Source organism: Heterodontus francisci, chromosome 7 (genome assembly GCF_036365525.1).
Source record: "Heterodontus francisci isolate sHetFra1 chromosome 7, sHetFra1.hap1, whole genome shotgun sequence".
Lineage (NCBI taxonomy): Eukaryota > Metazoa > Chordata > Chondrichthyes > Heterodontiformes > Heterodontidae > Heterodontus > Heterodontus francisci.
The window spans coordinates 123,440,177-123,462,208 of NC_090377.1; the positions used below are offsets into that span (position 1 = coordinate 123,440,177).

Below are 22,032 nucleotides of genomic sequence, written 5' to 3' on the forward strand. Positions count from 1 at the left end.
CTTCCTCATAAGTTTTGTGGTACATGAAGCGACTGTGGAACTTGTTAAGGCAGACATCTGTTCCAAGCCAACATATGTTCAAAGTTATTGTTGCTCAGAGTTGATTTTCAACGGGTTTTGAAATGTCGCCAAACTCAGCCCCAGCACAAAGAGGGATTCGGTTTCCAAGACATGTGGGTGCTAAATAAGAGTTGATTTTGTTTTTTTTGTGTGGTTGGAATTTAAGTCATCTGCATTGCTCTGCTTTTCCATTGCCCCTTGCTGAGTGCAGAATTCCCCCCTGCCATCCCCCCTGAAGCCTGCCAACAGTATAGCTTGGAGCCTGAACAGGTACGAGTTTTAGTTTTGAGTTAAACTCTATAGCCACTTGAGAGAGATTCACATCCATTAGAGTCAAAGAGTCATAGATTGTTTGAATTTATTTTTTCTCTTTCTTCCTGTGGGTGGTCCATCCTTTTCAATGCATTGGATTGCACTTGGAATCCACTTCTCAGTTGGTTCCTAGCACTAACAGTAGTCCTCATGTTCCATAAATTCTTGTTTTATTGCCAATGAAAGGAAAATTTATCTAGGAGATGAATATGAGTTAGCCTCCCAACTTTGATTCTGGACTAAAAAGATAATTTTATTGACTTAGGCCAATTTTTGTAATTCATCCTTGTGATAAGGCAAGGCCGGCCTTTTTCCGACATTACTGTTTCCTACACTACAACAGTGACTACACTTCAAAAGTACTTCATTAGCTGTAAAGCATTTTAGGATAGCCTGAATTTGTGAAAGGCACTACAGAAATGCAAGTCTTTTTAAAAAAATCCTTTTTTTATTTGTTCATGGGACGTGGGCATCACGGGCTAGGGAAGCATTTATTGCCCATCCCTAATTGCCCTTGAGAAGGTAGTGGTGAGCTGCCTTCTTGAACCGCTGCAGTCCACGTGGGGTCGGTACACCCACAGTGCTGTTAGGAAGGGAGTTCCAGGATTTTGACCCAGCGACAGTGAAGGAACGGCAATATAATTCCAAATCAGGATGGTGTGCGGCTTGGAGGGGAGCTTGAGGTGGTGGTGTTCCTATGCATCTGCTGCCTTTGTCCTTCTAGGTGGTAGAGGTCACAGGTTTGGAACGTGCTGTCGAAGAAGGCTTGGTGCATTGCTGCAGTACATCTTGTCCATGGTACACTCTGCTGCCACTGTGTGTCAGTGGTGAATGGAGTGAATGTTGAAGGTAGTGGATGGGGTGCCAATAAAGCAGGCTGCTTTGTCCTGGATGGTGTTGAGCTTCTTGAGTGTTCTTGGAGCTGCACCCATCCAGGCAAGTGAAGAGTATTCCATCACGCTCCTGAATTGCACCTTGTAGATGGTGGACAGGCTTTGTGGAGTCAAGAGATGAGTTATTCGCTGCAGGATTCCTAGCCTCTGATCTGCTCTTGTAGCCACGGTATTTATCTGGCTACTCCAGTTCAGTTTCTGGTCAATGGTAGCCCCTAGGATGTTGATAATGGGGATTCAGCGATGGTAATGCCATTGAATGTCATGGGGAGATGGTTAGATTCTCTCTTGTTGGAGTTGGTCATTGCCTGGCACTTGTGTGGCGTGAATGTTACTTCCACTTATCAGCCCAAGCCTGGATGTTGTCCAGGTCTTGCTTGCATTTCTACACGGACTGCTTCAGTATCTGCAGAGTCGTGAATGGTGCAGAACATAGTGCAATCATTAGCGAACATCCCCACTTCTGACCTTTATGCTTGAAGGAAGGTCTTTGATGAAGCAGTTGAAGATGGTTGGGCCTAGGACACTACCCTGAGGAACTCCTGGAGCTGAGATTATTGACCTCCAGCAACCACAACCAGCTTCGTTTGCGCTAGGTACGACTCCAGCCAGTGGAGAGTTTTCCCCCTGATTCCCATTGACTCCAGTTTTGCTAGGGCTCCTTGATGCCATACTCGGTCAAATGCTGCCTTGATGTCAAAGGCAGTCATTCTCACCTCACCCCTTGAGTTCAGCTCTTTTGTCCATTTTTGAATCAAAGCTGTAATGAGGTCAGGAGCTGAGTGGTCCTGGCGGAACCCAAACTGAGTGTCACTGAGCAGGTTATTGCTAAGTGTCGCTTGATAGCACTGTTGATGACACCTTCCGTCACTTTACTGATGATTGAGAATGGACTGATAGGGTGGTAATTGGCCGGGTTGGATTTGTCCTGCATTTTGTGTATGGGACATACCTGGGCAATTTTCCACATTGCTGGGTAGATGCCAGTGTTGTAGCTGTTCTGAAACAGCTTGGCTAGGGGGCGCGGCAAGTTCTGGAGCACAGGTCTTCTGTACTATTGCCGGAATATTGTCAGGGCCCATAGCCTTTGAAATATCCAATGGCTTCAATCTTTCTTTGATATCACACGGAGTGAATCGAATTGGCTGAAGACTAGCATCTGTGGTGCTGGGGACTTCAGGAGGAGGCCGAGATGGATCATCAATTCGGCACTGAAGATTGTTGCAAATGCTTCAGCCTTATCTTTTGCACTGATGTGCTGGGCTCCCCAGTCATTGAGGACGGGGATATTTGTGCACCTTCCTCCTCCAGTTAGTTGTTTAATTGTCCACCACCATTCATGACTGGATATGGTATGACTGTAGAGCTTAGATCTGATTCGTTGGTAGTGGGATCGCTAAGCTCTGTCTATCGCATGCTGCTTACGCTGTTTAGCACGCAAGTAGTCCTGGGTTGTACTGTCATGGACAGATGCATCTGTGGCAGGCAGATTGGCGAGGCCAAGGTCATGTATGTTTTTCCCTCTTTGGTTCCCTCATCAGTTGCCGCAGACCCAGTCGAGTAGCTATGTCCTTTAGGACTCGGCCAGCTCGGTCTGTCATGGTGCTACCGAGCCACTCTTGGTGATGGACATTGAAGTTCCCCACCCAGAGTACATTCTGTGCCCTTGCCACCCTCACTGCTTCCTCGAAGTGGTGTTCAACATGGAGCAATACTGATTCATCAGCTGAGGTGGCGACGGTAGGTGGTAATCAGCAGGTGGTTTCCTTGGCTATGTTTGACCTGATGCCATAAAACTGCGTAGGGTCCGGTTTCTATGCTGAAGACTCCCAGGGCAACTCCCTCCTGACTGTATACCACTGTGCCGTCGCCCCTGCTGGGTCTGTCCTGCCGGTGGGACAGGATATACCCGGAATGGTGATGGCGGTGTCTGGAACATTGTGTATAAGGTATGATTCAGCGAGTATAAAAGAGTCAGGCTGTTGCTTGACTAGTCTGTGGGACAGCTCTCCCAACTTTGGCACAAACCCCCCAGATGTTAGTAAGGAGGACTTTGCAGTGTTGCCAGGGCTGGGTTTGCAGTTGTCATTTCCGGTGCCTGGGTCGATGCCGGGTGGTCCGTCTGGTTTCATTCCTTATCAACTTTGTAGTGGTTTGATACAACTGAGTGGCTTGCTTGGTCATTTCAGAGGACAGTTAAGAGTCAGCCACATTGCTGTGGGTCTGGAGTCACATGTAGGCCAGACCAGGTAAGGACAGCAGATTTCCTTCCCTAAAGGACATTAGGGAAGGCCTATCCCTTGTTGTCTTATGAGAAGTTGGTGGTGAGCTGCCTTCTTGAATTGCTACAGTCCGTGTGGTAAAGGTGCTCCCACAATGCTATTAGGGAGGGAGTTCCAGGATTTTGGTCCAGCGACGACTACATTCTGACACCTGAAGGTAAATACTTGTTTCATTTAGAGATTCTTGGCACAATGGTGATGTAATGTCCAGGTCAACGCTGTCTTCAGTTGACTCACTGTCATCAATGCTATGACTAGAAAAAAAGGAAAAGAAACAGTACTTTCTCTACATAACCCAAACTGATCATGTTTCTGCTTAATCTGTACCAGGTGCATTCTTTGTCAGTAAATTTATCACTTGTCAAACTCTGAGCAATTGCATGAAAACAGTCCATGAATACAGTCTGCAAATAAAAAACACAAAGCTGGATGAAACCATCTCTGGACATTGGGATATCTATATTTTTATATTAATACAATTAAATAATGAATCTCTGACCTCATTACCACAGGATTCAGATGATGTTTCTGATATAACTATGTCGTAATTCTTCCAGGTGTCCATTACTCACATAAGTTTTCATGAAGTTTCACAGATTGTTCGGTAGTTGTGAGGAAGAGAAAGTTCCTTCTGACTTGGGACTATTGAGGCTGTCCAGGCAATAACAGAGCACAGACTGGAGTGAAACTCTTGTGTCTCTAACTTATGCATCCCCTCCTTATCCAAGCACTGCCAACTCCTTCATTCCCTATGTTCCAATCTTGCTTCGACTGTTCATCAGTTTTTGTCTTTCACCCACACTTACAGCCTTTCCTCATATTCTTTCCTTCACTCATTCTTTCTCTTGAGTATTGCTGAAAAAAGAAACATGCTGTTGAAGCTTTTCATCTTGCACTCATCAGGACAGATGCAAGAATGCCAAATTTCAAAGGGAGCAACAATTTATATTGCATGAGAAAAGGGTGCTGATTGGTTGGCCAGTTGACTCTGGTCGAGGCTTTGCCATGGAGATTGCACCAGGGAACTATTGTCCCCCCCACTTAGTTTAATTCAAAAAGGAGCATTGATTGGACATGTTCCTTTTGCCGACAGAGAACAGGTCCCTGTTATGAATATATGTAGCTGGCAAGAGTAAGTGAGCCACATTGCGAGCCCAACTGATCATCTTAAATTGGTTGTTAGTGTAATTCTTAGCAGACTTGGGATTGTTCAAATAAGTGCTGTCCAATCACAGAATCATATCTAATGTTAGACATTGTGTTCTGAGTTTTGCAAGTAAGGCCTGGATGAGTACAGTCAGTACTCTGCCTATTGCGAACAGCCAAAGGGACGTGCAGTTTGATACGATCCGCCAGTTGTTGGGACGTATGGCTTACGTACCTTGCATCACACTGGCACTGGAATTCATATACCACATTAATCATTTGGTGGACGACAGAATGTCTTTTTGGCTTGATGGCAGCAACCTGTTCGTGGAAAATACCACTTGTGTTGCTACTGCATGGTAGCAGTGTGAAATGGCTAGCTTCACCTGTTACTGCAATTTCTGAGATACCTTGCCCTTCCAGGGTAATTTGAGGTAGCCTGGGAACTTTTCAGGCCATGGCGGCCTTAGGCCCATACGTGAGTGCACGTGATACACGATGAGCAATGATCTCGTCGGGGTAACAATTATCCCGTAGGATAGCTTTGATGCACTCTTATTTCAGCATCAAGCTTGCAATGGTGAGCATATGGCTTTGACAGCAGATCTCTTTTTTTCAGCAATACATATGTTCTGTACTTCCAAGCGACCATTCTTTCTCTCTTTCTTTCCCTTTTCCATCCTCCTCTTAATTGCTCAATTTCTTTCTCTTACCTCTTCACTTTTGCCTCCCCCTCCTCTCCATTTCTCTCACCTCCTCCTCCTCTCTTTCCTCCTCCTTTCCTTTCTCCCTCCATCTTGCCTCCCCTTCCCTCTCGCCTCCCCTCCCCCCTCCCGCCTCCCCTCCCCCTCCCCCTCGCCCCCCATCAACTCCCCACACCTCCCTCTCCCTCTCACCTCCCCATTCCCCCTACCTGCCTCTCTCTCTCTCTCCCCCATCTTGCTGCTTCTCCAGTCCTCTGTTGCCTTTCCCTCCTCTTTCTCCTGCCCTTGCTTCCTCCCCTCACTCTTCCCACCTGCCCCCTTTTCTTTCTCTCACTCTATCCCTTCCTTTTTCCTTCCCTCTCTCTTCTTCCCTCCTCCTCCTCCTCCTCTTCCCTCCTCCTCCTCCTCCTTCCTCTCGTCCCTCCTCCTCCTCCTCCTTCCTCTCCTTGCCTCGTCTCTTCCCTCCTCCTCTTGTTCTCTCTAACCATACCTCTCACTCTCACTCTCTTCCCCGACATCTTGATCCCTTGTGTTCTATCCTGTACTTTCACTTTTTCCTCTGTGCTTGCTCTTTGTTCCGCAACCTCCTGCCCTTTTCCATCTTCTGCTCTGTCTCTGGTCCTACTCAGCCATATATTCGCTCCAAAAATTTGTAGAAATCAACCAGCTAAGTGAAGCAATCAGCAAGTTTCAGAGAGAGGAAAAATAGCTTGGCATTTTTTTCATGTGTATATGAATCAGCATCGGCATCGTGGAGGAGGGAATGTAGTTTCAGATAAGGGAGTATAGACTACCTGGTGAGTAAAGGAAGGTAATTGACATTTATTTGAATGACATTTTTATCTCCACCTTTTCAATTTCTATGTGAAACTTCGATTACAGTAAAGGAATTTTAGAGAGGGGTGATGGTGGAATATTCCACCAAGAGTTTAATAAAAAGTTATATCTCAATTTCTTTGAGGGAGTTAGTGTGAAGTTTAAATGCATATGATATAATTGCTGTTGTTATTTGTTAGCAATTAATTGCTGATTAAATTCAGATAAAATTTCAGTATTTGTTTGCCTTCAGTAAGAACATCATTGTACAGTGACAAGACAGTACATTCTGTCCATAGATTGTCTTTTGTGTGTCAGAAAAGGGGCAAACAAATTATAACTGTCTCCAATGTTAAATTAACGTAGACTTGAGTATACTTTGAACTATAAACTTTTTTATAAACTTTGAAGGAGCAGAACTCTGATTTCTGTAGGAAATTTAAAATCGCCACTACCCATTCCCTCCTTTCGTTTAGTTCTGCAATATTATAAGTGGAAAATGCCTCTGTGAACAATGTCAATAATCTTACTGCAGATTTAAACTGTTGTTCAGCATATCTCAACTTAATTAAAACTTGTGTGCTTGAGGGTGCATTAAGGATGCTGACTGACTCAAATGTCACATTTGCACAAAGGCAACCAATCAGAATCGTATGTTGCAATCTCACAAACTGTTCCCATTCACAAAAAAGAGCCAGTTGCTTGCAATGTGAAGAGAGAGATAAATTCCAGGTCCTTTAAGCACCTATGTTAGTTATCCCACCTATTTGCTCTCAATTTATTTTTGTTTTAGTGAGCATGATCACACATAAAAAATCCAACAGTTCTGGAAAAAATAAAGAAGTTAACTATGATTTCATTTTGAAGTAGCTCCAACAATGTTGTCCTGCACTGGTCCCCTTTCTCAGGAGGCTGTTGCTCTTTGCCCAGAGCTTTAAATCTTAGTTGGTCCTTGAGCTGGGAATTTCTTCATGAATAGGGAGGGAAAGAAAAGCTAAAAGTGGGAATAAAAGCAAAAAAGGTGAAAATTTAAAAGATGGGAAGAAGGGAAAAACTCAGGAAATACTTTTTTTTTTGTAAAAGCTATCTGGACAGAGCCGAGTGCATTGACAGCAGCTCCACTTGACTCCTCATTCAATATCCCTATTGCAACTGAAACCCCAAGGCAATATCTTTGCTGATTCGAGGCTCAAATTCTGCGGTGCTCTCCCAGCTGGCCTACTCTCTTCAACCCTCTGCAAATTACAAATTTGTGCACCCTCCACTTGTCTAACACTAGGCTACACCTTGTTTCCTCACTCCACTATTTATCGCCATTCAGCCATCTACTATTCTCTTATCCCCTGGAACAGTCTGCTAGTCCCTTCTAGCTTGCCAATCTCGCTGCCTGCTTTTGAAACATTCCTTTAAGCCTTTCTGTGATCATTCTTTGGCTCTCCATCCTAACTCTCTTCATTTTCCTCTCCTCCATGGTGCTTCCATCTTTTTCTCTTTGATGTAAAGTGGTTTTAGATATCTTCTTGTGGTTGAGGACATATAGGAATGCAATTATCTGCTTTTTCTGAATCTTAGCAGATGTTGACGAATTTTGCGGAGCCGCTGATTTCACAGTGTTTCAGGGACTTTCAACAAGTACTGTGGAAAGTGGATGTTAGCTTTTATTTTGGGGGGGGGGGCGGCGGGGTATCATGGAAAGTAAATATTTGCCCCATTAAGATGTAATTATTCACCAATTGTTGAGTTTATTGATGTGTATGTCATAGAGGGCAGGGAATAGAGATCAGGCTGTTTTGGTGTGATAACTATAGTCATCAAGAAATTGATATTAATTAAGATTACACATTTGTAATGCAGAAAACAAGATGAGGGAGGCAGATTTTTAAAAACTGGGCATGCAAGGATGTATGTACATGTGTGTACACATACATGTATGTTGGATTGCCAATGTCAGAATGAGTCTGCTGACTGCAAATGAGCCTTTGTGCACTCAGCTCAAAGCATGTCTCACCAGTGTGTGCAAAAGTGTATGTAAAATATTTATTTAGGCATCAAACCTGAATGTCACCAGAACAAACTTTAGATGTGTTTGTGCCATAAAATGGAATTGGAAAATAACAATAAAGAAAGGAAAGAACTTGCATTTGATTAGCATCTTTCATGCCCTCTGGACATCCTGAAGCCAGTTATGTACCTTTTTTGAAGTGTAGTCACTGTTGTAATGTAAGAAACACTGCAGCCAATTCATGCACAGCAAACTCCCGCAAACATGTATCCCTATGCAATAATGGACAGCTAATCTGTTTTAGTGATGTTGGTTGAGGGATAAATATTGATCAGAACTCCCCTGTTTTTCTTCAAAATAGTGCCTTTGATTACATGTTAACTGTTAATGATATCATTCAGAAACATGAGGTCAACTTCCACATGTATGCTCATGTCATCCAGCTCACACACTCATCAAATTTTCAGGGTTTTTTTTTCTGGTATCCCTCCTCTCCCACTGCCACAATTTCCCCCTCCCCAAGTGATGTGCTATTAATAGGACAGAGAGAAAGGAGTGAGCAGGAATAATTCACTAAGTTAGGAAACACTAAACCTATATTTAATCACAGTCTATGTAGGCTTCTCTAATGGAACATACAGCTGATCATTATTCCCGAGCTGTGACAAGCAGCTAAAGTGTCTTGCAATCTGTATACAATTGTTGCTGTCCTATATCACGATTTGTAGACTGGGGTAGACTATTTTATTGACTAACCTCAGTAAACCACACGCTCATTCTATGTTCATTTAATTTGCTACAGCCTGGATGGATCTCTGGTAGGGATGTTCATTGAAGCTACAGACAATGGGAATAAATAGATTAATCTTAAAAACTTTGTGTACAACCTGACACACATTTTCAATATTTGAAACAAGTTATCTTTATATCATACCTGCTGTGCTAAAAGGATAAAACAGAGAATTAAAAAACACGTTCCCTACATTCTTTCTAATCATCTCCCAATTAACCAATTTGCACACAGCAAGTTCCCACAAACAGCAATGTAATAATGAGCAGATAATTTGTTTTAGTGGTGTTGGTTGAGGGATAAATATTAGTCAGGGAAGAACTTCCCTGCTCTTCTTCCAAATAGCACTGAGGGATCTTTTGCATTCACTTGACAGGGCCTCAGTTTAACGTTTCATCTGAAAGGCGGTAACTCCAACAAATCAGAGTACTTTCTAAATGGTGAAAATCTGGAAACAGTAGAGATTCAAAGAGACTTATATATATATATCTTTCATTAAATGTCATGGTCAGATACAGAAAATAACCAAAGAGGCTAATAGAATGCTGGCATTTATATTTAGGACTAGAATATAAGGAGGTAGAAGTTACAGTTATACAACGCCCTTGTTAGACCACACCTGGACTACTGTGAGCAGTTCTGGGCACCACTCCTTGGGAAGGATATATTGGCCCTGTAGGGACTGCACTGTAGATTCACCAGAATGATGTCTGGACTCCAGAGGTTAAATTATAAGGAGAGATTTCACAAACTAGGGTGGTATTCCTGGAGTTTAGAAGGTTGAGGACTGGATTTGATTGACGTTTTCAAGCTAATAACGGGAACTGAGAGAGTAGATATAGAGAAAATATTTCCACTGGTTGTGGAATCTAGGACTGGGTAACATAGGTTAGAGCCAGGCCTTTCAGGAGTAAAGTTAGGAAACACTTCTACATGCAAAGTGGGGTAGAAGTTTGGAACTCTCTTCTGCAAATGGCAGTTGATGCTAGATCAATTGTGAATTTTAACTCTGAGATTGATAGTTTATGTTGACCAGAGATATTAATAGGCATGGGGCAAAGGTGGATATATGGAGTTGAGTCACAGATTTCCAGATCTGATGACACAAAACTTGTAAGTATTGTGAACTGTGAGGAGGATAGTGACAGACTTCAAGAGGACATAGACAGGCTGGTGGAATGAACAGACAGGTGGCAGATAAAATTTAATGCAGAGAAGTGTGAAGTGATACATTTTGGTAGGAAGAATGAGGAAAAGCAATATAAAATAAAATATACAACTCTAAAGGGGGTGCAGGAGCAAAGGGAACTAGGGCTGTATGTGCACAAATCTTTGAAGGTGGCAGGACAGGTTAGGAAAGCAGTTAATAAGTTTTACAGGATCCTGGGCTTTATAAGCAGAGATATATAAGAGTACAAAAGCAAGGAAGCTATGGCGAATCTTTATAAAACACTGGTTCGGCCTCACCTGGAGTATTGTGTCCAATTCTGAGCACCACACTTTAGGAAAGACGTGAAAACATTAGAGAGGGTGCAGAAAAGATTTACGAGAATGGTTCTGGGGATGAGGAACTTCAGTTACGAGGATAGATGTGAGAAGCTGAGGTTGTTCTCCTTAGAGAGGAGACGATGGAGAGGAGATTTGATAGAGTTGTTCAAAATCAGAAGGGTCGGGACAGAAATATTAGGGTGAATCTGTTCCCTTTGACAGAAGGGTCAAGAACTGTAGGACACCAATTTAAGGTGAATGGCAAAAGAACCAGAGGCAACATGAGGAAAAAGCCTTTTTATGCAACAATTGGTTAGGCTCTGGAATGCATTGCCTGAGAGTGTAGTGGTGGCAGATTCAATTGTAGCTTTCAAATGGGAATCGGATAATTATCTGAAGAGAAAAGATTTGCAGGGCTACGGGGAAAAAGCAGGGCAGTGGGACTAGCTGAGTTGCTCTCGCAGAGAGCTAGCATGAACATAAAGGGCCAAATGGCCTCCTTCTGTGTTGTAACCATTCTATGATTCTGTTCATTGAATGGTGGAACAGGTTCGAGGGGCGAAATGGCCTGCTCCTGTTACTTTGTTCCTATGACAGTGCAGCACTCCCTCAGTACTACACTGGGAGTATGAATATCTCGGCTTACACTCCCAGTGCAGTAATGAGGAAGAGCTGCATTGTCAGTGTCAGCCTAGATATTTCTGCTCAGGTTTCGAGAGGGAGACTTGAACGTACAACTCCCTCATTCAGATGCTGGCACCTAGTTGGTTCACAGCCCTCTGAGCTCAATTCCCTAAAACATTCCCACTTACAAAGTGCAATTAGTTGGTTATGATTAGATTAGATTAGAGATACAGCACTGAAACAGGCCCTTCGGCCCACCGAGTCTGTGCCGAACATCAACCACCCATTTATACTAATCCTACACTAATCCCATATTCCTACCAAACATCCCCACCTGTCCCTATATTTCCCTACCACCTACCTATACTAGTGACAATTTATAATGGCCAATTTACCTATCAACCTGCAAGTCTTTTGGCTTGTGGGAGGAAACCGGAGCACCCGGAGAAAACCCACGCAGACACAGGGAGAACTTGCAAACTCCACACAGGCAGTACCCGGAATCGAACCCGGGTCCCTATGGTTCATAAAAAGAATCTTTCAAAAAAGTCTACTATTTGTGTTCTTGGAAAACAAAGATACCTGATCAGGGGGACTGCGTATAGCGACACCACAATTCTGAGCCAGAATGGGGATCGTTGAGTCATTTACCCCTTCAATCACACCTGAAGATCACAGTGCTGCAAGTGACTGGAACTGATTTTGCATAATTTGTATGGAACTGGCCTCCACTTACTGCATTTTTCTGGAAATAATCTTGCTTTTACTGGGAGATGTTGCTGCAGTTTTGCTCATGAGTTCTGTTTGCTGTAGCTTGGATAGACTTTTTAATTAGATCCTGAAGACGGTTTGCAGTTGGTACACTGTTTAAATAGAATCTGTTTACTGAGTAAGTGAACTTTTGTTGCTGTAAAATAGAGCATTTGCTGTGAGCCCAGCTGTAAGTTCTGCCCCACCTCCAAATCATTGGCTGGCACAGTGGTGTCAATAGAGACACAGGATTTTGGGTCAAACATATGAAATATTATCTTTTTCTTCCCTAACCAGACTCCACAGGGAAAGACGTGGGCCCCATGCTGGGTTTGAAGAAGTCTAGCTCTCTTGAGAGTTTGCAAACAGCCGTTGCTGAGGTCAGGAAGAATGAGCTCCCCTTCCACAGACCCCGGCCTCACATGGTCCGAGGCCGGGGTTGCAACGAGAGCTTCAGGGCTGCAATTGACAAGTCCTACGATGGACCAGAAATCCCAGATGATGGTAAGTGTTCCAATATGCACATTATTTGTTATTAATGGTTTGAAAGTTTTATTACAGTCTGGTATCACATTGTAGATAAAGAATCTGAGGATTTTTCCTTCTGTATATTTTATCTTGGCCTCTTCATGGTTCATGATGCCACCTGAGTTTGTTGGAATTCGGCACCAAAACTGACCGGAAACTATTTACCCCCCTTTCTATTTCTTTGACTTGAACTTCAAGTCTGACTGTTAACACACTGTCAGACGTATCTTGTCCAGCTTTGGGGTGTAAGATTGTTGTCCAGGAATTTTTCAGCACGTGTAAACTATCACCTCGGATCGATAAATTCTCTTGTTACTGAGTGGTCTAGGGTTCCCTCGCAGCCTTCACCTGGTCTTACTGTAACAGGGTTTAATTTTAAACACATTGTGTTTTTAGTTCCCCCTTGGTGAATCCTTGTTCACTGCTTTCCAATTATAAGGCAAAGAAACCAGCACAAACAGGTTTTCTTAGGTTTAAAGAAGAAAGGTAGAAATTTATTAAACTTAAACTCTAATTTGGTTAATGCCTACAGATACACGACACGCCCATGCTAGCATGCATACACGATACACACATGCAGATAGAGACAGAAAAAAGCAGAAGAAAAATAAAGTGGAAAAGTTTGAGGCCATCTCTGAAGAGGGTTTTTGTTACAGTTCTTCGAGCTCACTGCAGAGTCCTTGATTGTAGGCAGATCTTGCTCTTCGGTTGGGCCCAGTATGCTTCTTAAACCTTGTTCGCTGTAGGAGACCTTTCTCTCTTGGGGTTCATGTGTCTCAGTGGACTTGGTGTTCCGTGAGAAAGAGAGGGAGTGCCAGACAGGAGAGGTCTTCTTCAGTCCAGGAGCATACTGCAGTCTCTCTGTTCAAAACTCTTCGTACAATTCAGAAAAAAACAGCTTGCCAAGCAGCCTTGTCACGTGACCAGCTGGTCTGTCCACGTCCGTTTGTGGATTCGGCCATCCCAGCAGCGATCCTGAAAGGTGAACTCCCTCACCTTCAATGTCTGGTGCTCAAAGTCCATTGTGGGTTAAATTGGATAAGGGAAGTAACCCCTTTGTCTCCACAAGCACTGTCTGTTAATATGCAAATGTCTTTCCAGCCAAGGGCCTGGTGATTTCTTTTTTAAACATGTCCTTTCTTCACTTCAGCAACAGTTTTCAAATCAATGTTCACATGACAAAATTAATGTGCCTCATTCTTGGCAGGTGGGGGGTCTGCATGACAGTCTTTAGTAGCATTCTTCCTGAATTGTGATAGCTAATTTGTTTTGTAGTTAATTAGAGCCACAGCATATGTTTCTGTACTGACTTCACATTACACAAACTCCATCATTCACATGTGCTTAGAAGAACAGGAGTAGGTCATTCAGCCCCTCGATCCTATTTCGCCATTCAATTAGATTGTGGCTGATCTGAATCGTTACTCCATTCACCCACCTTAGTTCTGCAACCCTTAATACCCTTACCTAAGAAAAATCTGTCAATCTCAGTTTTGACATTTTCAGTTGATCTCCAGTCTCAACAGCTTTTGGGGGACAGAGTTCCTGATTTCCAGATAGAATCATAGAAAGGTCACAGCTCAGAAGGAGGCCATTTAGCTCATTGAGCCCATGCTGGCTCTCTGCAAGAGCAATTTATCTGATTCCACTCCCCTGCCATTTTCCCATAACCTTGCAATTTTTTTTCCCTTTAGTTGCTTATCTAATTCCCTTTTGAAAGCCACGATTGAAATTGCCTCCACCATACAAAAATGCTCTTGTCATTTCATCCTCTCAAATCTTTCTGACAATTTCGCATTTGATTTTCCTTTGTCTGGTGCTCCCAGGTTATCGCTGCTAACCCGTCACTATTTTATTGTGATAAAAGAATATAAAACCTGCCCGCAATCAAAACACATTGGAATTGATTATGAAATTACAGTACATGTTGCTATTAAAACTCTGTATTCAGCATTTCTACATTTCAAACTTTTTATTATATTGTTCCCCATCTTCCTTAGAAACTGACATCCTTAACAACGCTGTGTATTAAGAGATGATGTGGAGACATTTAGAGCAAGGTGAAATTGAAACGAGAAGCAAAGGAAGAATTTCAGTCCCTCAAATGTCATGTGAAACCTTAGCATTACATAGAATATATATCACAGAAACAGGCCATTCAGCCCAACCAGTCCATGCCAGGTGTTTATGTTCCACTCGAGCCTCCTCCCATCCTTCCTCAGCTAATTCCATGAGCCATAACCCTCTATTCCCTTTTCTCTGATATGCTCATCTAGCCGCCCCTTAAATGCATCCATTAGATTCACCTCAATCGCTCCCTGTTGGCTAATTCCACATTCTCACCACTCTCTATATAAAGAATCTTCTGAGTTCCCTATTTGATTTCTTGGTGACTATCTTATATTGATGGCCTCTACTTTTACTCTTTCTCACAAGTGGAAACACTCTCTTGGTATCTAGTCTAACAAAATCTTTTATAATTTTAAAGACTTCTATTAGATCACCGTTCAGCCTTCCCTTCTCAAGAGAAAAGAGAGCAGCCTGTTCATCTTTTCCTGAAAAATATGACCTCTCAGTTCTGTTATCAGCCTTTCAAATCTTTTTGGCACTCTCTGAAGTGCCTCTGTATCCTTTTTTAAATTGTAAACCATGGTCCTGATTGCCTGTTCTGGTGGGTGTTAAAAGATCCAGTGCTAATATTCGAATAAGAGAAGGGAATTCATTGATGCATTTTAGAAGGAAAATAAGGGGAGTCAGGTTAAACTAAATGATGACATTTTAAAGGGGGTGCAAGAGCAGAGGGCCTTTGGGGTTTGCATATACAAATTTTTGAACACGTCGATAAGGCTGTTAATAAAGCATATGGGATCCTTAGGTTTGTTAATAGAGACAAAGAGTACAAAAGCAAGGAAGTTAAGGTAAACCTTTATAAGTCATTGGTTAGTTCTCAAATCTTGTGTCCAATTCTGGGCAACACAATTTAGAAAAGAGGTCAAGGCTGTGGAGAGGCTGCGGAGGAGATTCACCAGAATGGTAAATTCTGCAATGCAACTGACAAAAGGTCATCGACATGAAACATTGATTCGGTTTCTCTCTCCACTGATGCTGACAGACCTGCTGGGTATTCCCAGCATTTTCTGTTTTACCAGAATGGTACTGGGGATGAGGGACTTCAGTTATGTGAAGAGACTAGAGAAGCTGGGATTGTTCTCCTTACAGTAGAGAATATTAAGGGGAGATTTAATAGAGATATTCAAAACTATGAAGTACTTTAATAGGGTAAGTAGGGTGCAGCTGGCAGGAGGGTTGCTAACCAAAGATTTAGCGTAATTGGCAAAAAAAAGGCAAGATATGAAAATAACTTTATTTTATGCAGTGAGCTGTTATGATTTGGAATGTACTGCCTGAAAGGGTGGTGAAGCAGAATCAATAGTATCTTTCAAAAGGGAGTTTTAGAAAAGGAAAAGTTTACAGGACTATGGGGAAAGAGTGTGGAGTGGCACTAATCAGTTTCTCTTTTAAAGAACTGGTACAGGCATGATGGGCTCCTTTCACACTGTATGATTATCCCATTGCCAGTTTAACATTCCTCTCTAAACATTACTGCTGGCGAGGCGGTGGGGGGGGGGTTGGCGGGGATGCAGTGCGGGTCGGGGGGGGGGGGGGTTGCGATAATTGGTCATTCATCTCATCGTTTGTGAGATGTTGATGGTGCAGAATTGGCTGCCTACGTGACAACAGTCATTGCACTCATAAAACAGTTCACTATGTGAAAGCACTTTCAGACATTTCAGTATGATAAGATGCTGTATGTTCGAATACCAGTATTAATAATTTGCAGTTTAGAACTAGGATAGATGTTGAGGAAAAGGTTTGTGACAATCGTTGAAGGACGTGGTTGGGTCAGGCCCAGAGGTTTATCAAGGACGGGTTTGCAGTTCCTGTATTATTTGAGTAATTTTTCTATAATTCACTAGATATCTATTAACATGGAAACTATTTTTCAGTTGCAGTGCCAAATCGTCATGCTATTGAGATAGCAAGTGTATACATCACAAAGGCACTTTAGTTCATTGAAGACAGGGTTATAGACATGGTTTATCTTACCATTCCTTTCCTCCCTCATATCACTAGCAGTTGATTACTGGCTTATTTCACACATGAGAAGAAACTGGTATCTCATGAGCAATTTCATTTCTTTTGAGTTGTAGGATTTCAATATTCATGAAAATCACTCCTATAATAAACCACTTGTGGTGTAATAGCTAACATTTGTTTATATGACAGACATGATGATTTCAACTCTACATTGCTGCTATTAATTTTTTTAAATCTATAGACAAGGTCACAACAAATTAATTTTTTGCAGCAGAGCTAATATACAGTGATTTCTTTTGTGTGGTTTATGATTCTCCTGAGTCCTTTCCTTGTGCTATATACATTGTCCCTTTCTTTGTGTGTTTTATGATTCTCCTGACTCTTTTCATTGTACTATGTACACCAGTATGCTACAGGGAACGTTGCATAGTGGTAACTTTACTGCACTAGTAATCCAGAGGTTTGGACAAATTCTCCGGAGACATGAGTTCAAATCCCAGCAAGGCAGCTGGGGGAATTTAGACTCAATTAATTAGATAAATCTGGAATTATAAACTAGTCTTCGTAGTGATGACCATGAAACTACCAGATTGTCTTAAAAACCCATCTAGTTCACCAATGGCTTTTATGGAAGGTAATTTGCTGTCCTTTCCCTGTTTGGCCTGCATGTGACTCCAGACCCATAGCAAAGTAGTTGACTCCTAACTGCCCTCGGCCTAGTAAGCCACTCAGTTGTATCAAATCGCTATAGAAAAGTTGAATAAGAATAAATCCGACACCGACCTAGGTACAGGAAATGACAAAGGCACACTCTGCTTAATTGATCATTTAAAACTAACATCTGGGATATGTACCAAAATTTGGTGAGCTGTCCCACAGACGAGTCAAACAACAGCCTGACATAGTTATACTCACTGAATCATACCTTACAGCCTTCCAGACACAACATTGACTCTGGACCCCATGAAGTCTCATGGCATCAGGTCAAACATTGGCAACAAAACATTTTGCTGATTACCACCTATTGCCTTCCCTCAGCTGATAAATCAATGCTCTTCCATGTTGAACACCATTTGGTAGATGCACTGAGTGTTGCAAGGGCACACAATGTACTCTGGGTAGGTGACTTCAATGTCCATCACCAAGAATGACTCAGAAGCACCCCATCTGCCACCTTAAATATTCACTCCCTGCACCACTGCTGCACAGTAGCAGCAATGTGTACCATCTACAAGATGCACTGCAGCAATGCACCAAGACTTAACGGCACCTTCCAAACCCATGATCTCTACTACCTAGCAGGACAAGGACAGCAGATGCATGGAAACACCACCAGCTGCAAGTTTCCCTCCAAGCCACACACCATCTTGACTTGGAACTATATTGCCATTCCTTCACTGTCACTGGGTCAAAATCCTGAAACTCTTTTTCTGAACAGCACTGTTGGTGTATCTACATCCCAAGGACTTCAGCGGTTCTAGAAGGCAGCTCACCACCACCTTCTCGAGGGCAACTAGGGATGGGCAATAAATGCTGGGCTAGCTGGCACCACCTACATCCCACGAACGAATGAAAAAAATTACTACTGAGCTGGCTGAGTCCTGAAGTTGTTGAGGGAACCAGCACAAGGGAAAAACCTACTTGACCTCATCCTCGCCAACCAGCCTGTCGTCTGTGCATGACAGTATTGGTAGGAGTGACAACTGCACAGTCTTTGCAGAGATGAAGACCCATCTTCACACAGAGGACACCCTCCATCGTGTTGTGTGGCATTACCACCATGATAAATGGGATAGATTCAGAACAGATCTAGCAGCTCAAAACTGGGCAGTCATAAGGTGCTGTGGACCATCAGCAGCAGAATTGAATTTAACTGCAATCTGTAACGTCTTGGCCCAGAAAATCCCTCACTCTACCATTGCCATCAAGTCAGGGGACCACCCTGGTTCAATGAGGAGTGCAGGGGAGTATGCCAGGAGCAGTGCCAGCCATACCTAAAAATGAGGTGCAAACCTGGTGAAGCTACAACACCAGCCTACATGCACGCTAAATAGTGGAAGCAGCATGCAATAGACAGAGCTAAGGGATCCCCAACCAACGGAAGAGATCAAAGCTCTGTAGTTCTGACACATCCTGAATGGAAGGAGGAGGCTCCACAAAAATTCTCATCCTCAATGATGGCGGGGCCCATCTTGAACCTGGGTGTATATGTGCATAAGTCATTGAAGGTGGCAGACAGGTTGAGAGAGTGGTTAATAAAGCATCTTGAACAAGAGAGAACCTAACCATCTCCCCTTGTCATTCAACAGCATTACCATCACTGAATCCCACATCATCAATGTCCTGGGGATTACCATTGACCCAAAACTTAACTGGACTAGCCACATAAATACTGTGACTACAAAAGCAGTTCAGACATTGGAAATTCTGCGGGGACTAACACCCCCTGACTCCCCAAAGTCTTTTCACCATCGACAAGGCGTCACAAGGAGTGTGATGAAATACTCCCCACTTGTCTGGATCAGTGCAACTCCAACACTCAAGAAGCTCAACACTATCCAGGACAAAGCAGCCTGCATAAGTGGCACCCTATCTACCACCTTAAATATTCGCGCTCTCCACCACCGGCGCACAGTGGCAGCAGTGTGTACCATCTGCAAGATGCACTGCAACAACTCACCAAGATTCCTTCGACAGCATCTTCCAAACCCGTGACCTCTACCACCTAGAAGAAGGGCATCAGGCGGATGGGAACGCCACCACCTGCGAGTTCCCCTCCAAGCCATACACCATCCTGGCTTGGAACTATATCGCTGTTCCTTCACTGTCGCTGGGCAAAATCCTAAAACTCCCCCCTGACGAGCACGTGGGTGTACCTACACCAGATGGACTGCAGCAGTTCAAGAAGGTGGTTCACTACCACCTTCTCAAGGGTAGTTAGGGATGGGCAAGAAATGCTGGCCTAGCCAGTGATGCTCACATCCCATGAATGATTTAACAAAATACAATCTTTAAAATAAAAGAAAATCACACATTACTGCAGTTTGTTGCAATATGATTCATAGAACGGGAGGAGACCACTCAGCTGCTCGAGTCTCTTGCACTATTCAGTTAGCTCATGGCTGATCTATATCTTAATTCCATTTACCCACCTTGGTTCTGTAACCTTTGATTCACCCTTACCTAACAAAAAATTTCAAATCTGAGATTAATAGATTTCAAATTACCCACAGCCTCAACAGTTTTTTGAGGGAGGGTGTTCCAGATTTCCACTACCCTTTGTCTGTAGAAGCACTTCCTGACATCACCCCTGAATGGCCTAGCTCTAATTTTAAGATCAGGTCCCCTTGTTCTGGACTGCCCCACCAGAAGAAATAGTTTCTCTCTATCTATGCTATGACTATTCTTGAATAATCATAGTCACCGCAATTAGATGGCCCTTTAATCTTCTATACTCGGGAATACAAAACTAGTGTATGTAACCTGCCTCATAATTTAACCATTTAGCCCCAGTGTCATACAGGTGAATCTGCACTGCACCCCCACTAAGGTCAATATATCCTTCCTAAGGTGTGGTGCCAAGACCTGAACACAGTCCTCCAGGTGCAATATGACCAAAGCTTTATAACCAGAAGCATGGCTTCCACCACCGCATAGCTCAGACCCCTCGGGATCAAGGCTAACATTGCATTAACATTTTAAATTTTTTTTGTACCTGCCCACTAGATTCTCCCGCAAAGTCTACCAAAGGTCTTCTTCCTTGACTTTTTGGTCACGTTTTCAGCCCCTTGCGCGCACAGACGTGCTACTGGTTGTGGAACTGAGACAATGGCTTTTCTTGCTGTGCAGTGACCAATTCGACAATTTAAAAACAGAAGCTGTTAGAATTTCTCATGCGTCTTCAAGTTGCGGAACTGCAGGTTCACATTAGCTCTGTGACCTGTCGATGATGGGAATTGCATCTAAGGCTGACAAAGCCTTTTGTAAATTCAGCAGTTAATAGCTACATTAAGGCCATTTACAAAAGCAGTTGGCAGGTCCCTCTGAAGACACGCGACCGGTAGTTCACATGATATAAATGAGAATATTAAATGTCCCTCCATGATTATAACACTCCTCTTTAAAACAAAATATAAACAAACACAATTACTTATTTATAGAGCTCTGGCAGTTATTAAAATCAGAAAACATTCTGAAAGACAAAGAAATAGGATTTTATTCCCATTTGTGAGGCCAAGTAAAAAACATTGTGGAAATACAAATCCCATGTCAATGCCCTTCAATTATGAATCCTTAAATTATTTATGCACTGTTTGGACAATACCATCACAAAATAACAAGTATTGAAAGGCGAGGCCACAAAATGCTGCTCTGTTATGAAGAATATTTAGGGACAGTCAGGAAGTATATTGTGTTCCAATATCCATGAATAAATTTACAGTTTTTTTTGGGTGGTGAATTGGTTCAAAATAAATTATTTCCTGCCAAATTAATGAGGGACTCACACCCCTTGAAATTACCATGGTTTTCTTACCAATGATCAGGTCTAGATCTGATGTTAAAAAGAGAGATTTGTATTTCTGTACTGCTTTTCTTGACCTCAGCACTTTACAGCCAATTAAGTACTTTTTGAAATAGTCACTGTTGTGATATAGGAAACGCAGCACCAAATTATGCACAGCAAGGTCCCACAAACAGCAGTGGGATAACAACTGGATCATCGAACAATCGATGTGCGTTGAAGGATATTTGTTGGCCAAGAGATCAGGAAGAACTCTGTTCTCTTTTGAATAGGACCAGGAGAGAGGACAGACAAGATCTTGAATTAAAGTTTCATCCAAAATACAGCACTTCTGATAGTGCAGCACTCCCTCAGTACTACACAGAAGTGTCAATCTGGATTTTTGGGCTCAAGGCTCTGGAGTAAAACTTGAACGTGCAACTTTCTGACTTAGACACGTCAGTGCTACCACTGAGGCTCAGCTGACGCCTCATATTGCCTGTAGCCTCTGCCATGTTGGCCACAGATGTGATGGGCATGCAACTCCAGACCTGATCTTCACTCAAAAAAGAACTGAAGACTCTGCAATCTGTTTTTTTTTGCGAGAAGGGACCTGGATCTTCATACTGTAGCAAACATCAGTGTTTCATTCCTAGTTAGCTATGAAGCTTGGGGAGCAGTGCACTGACACAGATACCGCACTAATAGATCATCAATCAAAAGCTGACTCGGGTCACCCACCTCGGGCCCTATTTACTTAAAGCAACATTGCAACTTTCTCTGCACCAGTGCTAAGGCTTATCTGTTTCTGCTTGCACCTTCGAGACAAGAACTGAATGCAGCCCTCTTGTTTCTGAGTCAGAAGGCTCTGGGTTCAATTCCCACTCCAGGGATTTGAGCTCAAAATCTAGGCTGACACTTCAATGCAGTACTGTGGCAGTTTCAAAGATGAACAGGGGACTCAACATTCAGTTCAACAATTTCAGATGAGAATGTCTGCCCCCATTTTGTTTTATTTGGACGGCAGCTGTTAGTGAT

General features: G+C 42.9%; 1 protein-coding gene across 6 annotated transcripts in view; it reads left to right on the forward strand.

The window, feature by feature from the left end:
• LOC137372300 (partitioning defective 3 homolog B-like) overlaps positions 1-22,032 on the forward strand; it is a 1,025,472-nt gene that overhangs the window by 575,939 nt on the left and 427,501 nt on the right. For all 6 annotated transcript variants that reach the window (XR_010975414.1, XM_068036099.1, XM_068036101.1 and 3 more), the window contains one exon: positions 12,165-12,371. Coding sequence is in view for 5 of the 6 variants with exons in the window: in XM_068036099.1 (XP_067892200.1) it covers positions 12,165-12,371 (207 nt within the window). In the remaining variant the exon portion in view is untranslated. The remainder of the gene's footprint in view (positions 1-12,164; positions 12,372-22,032) is intronic.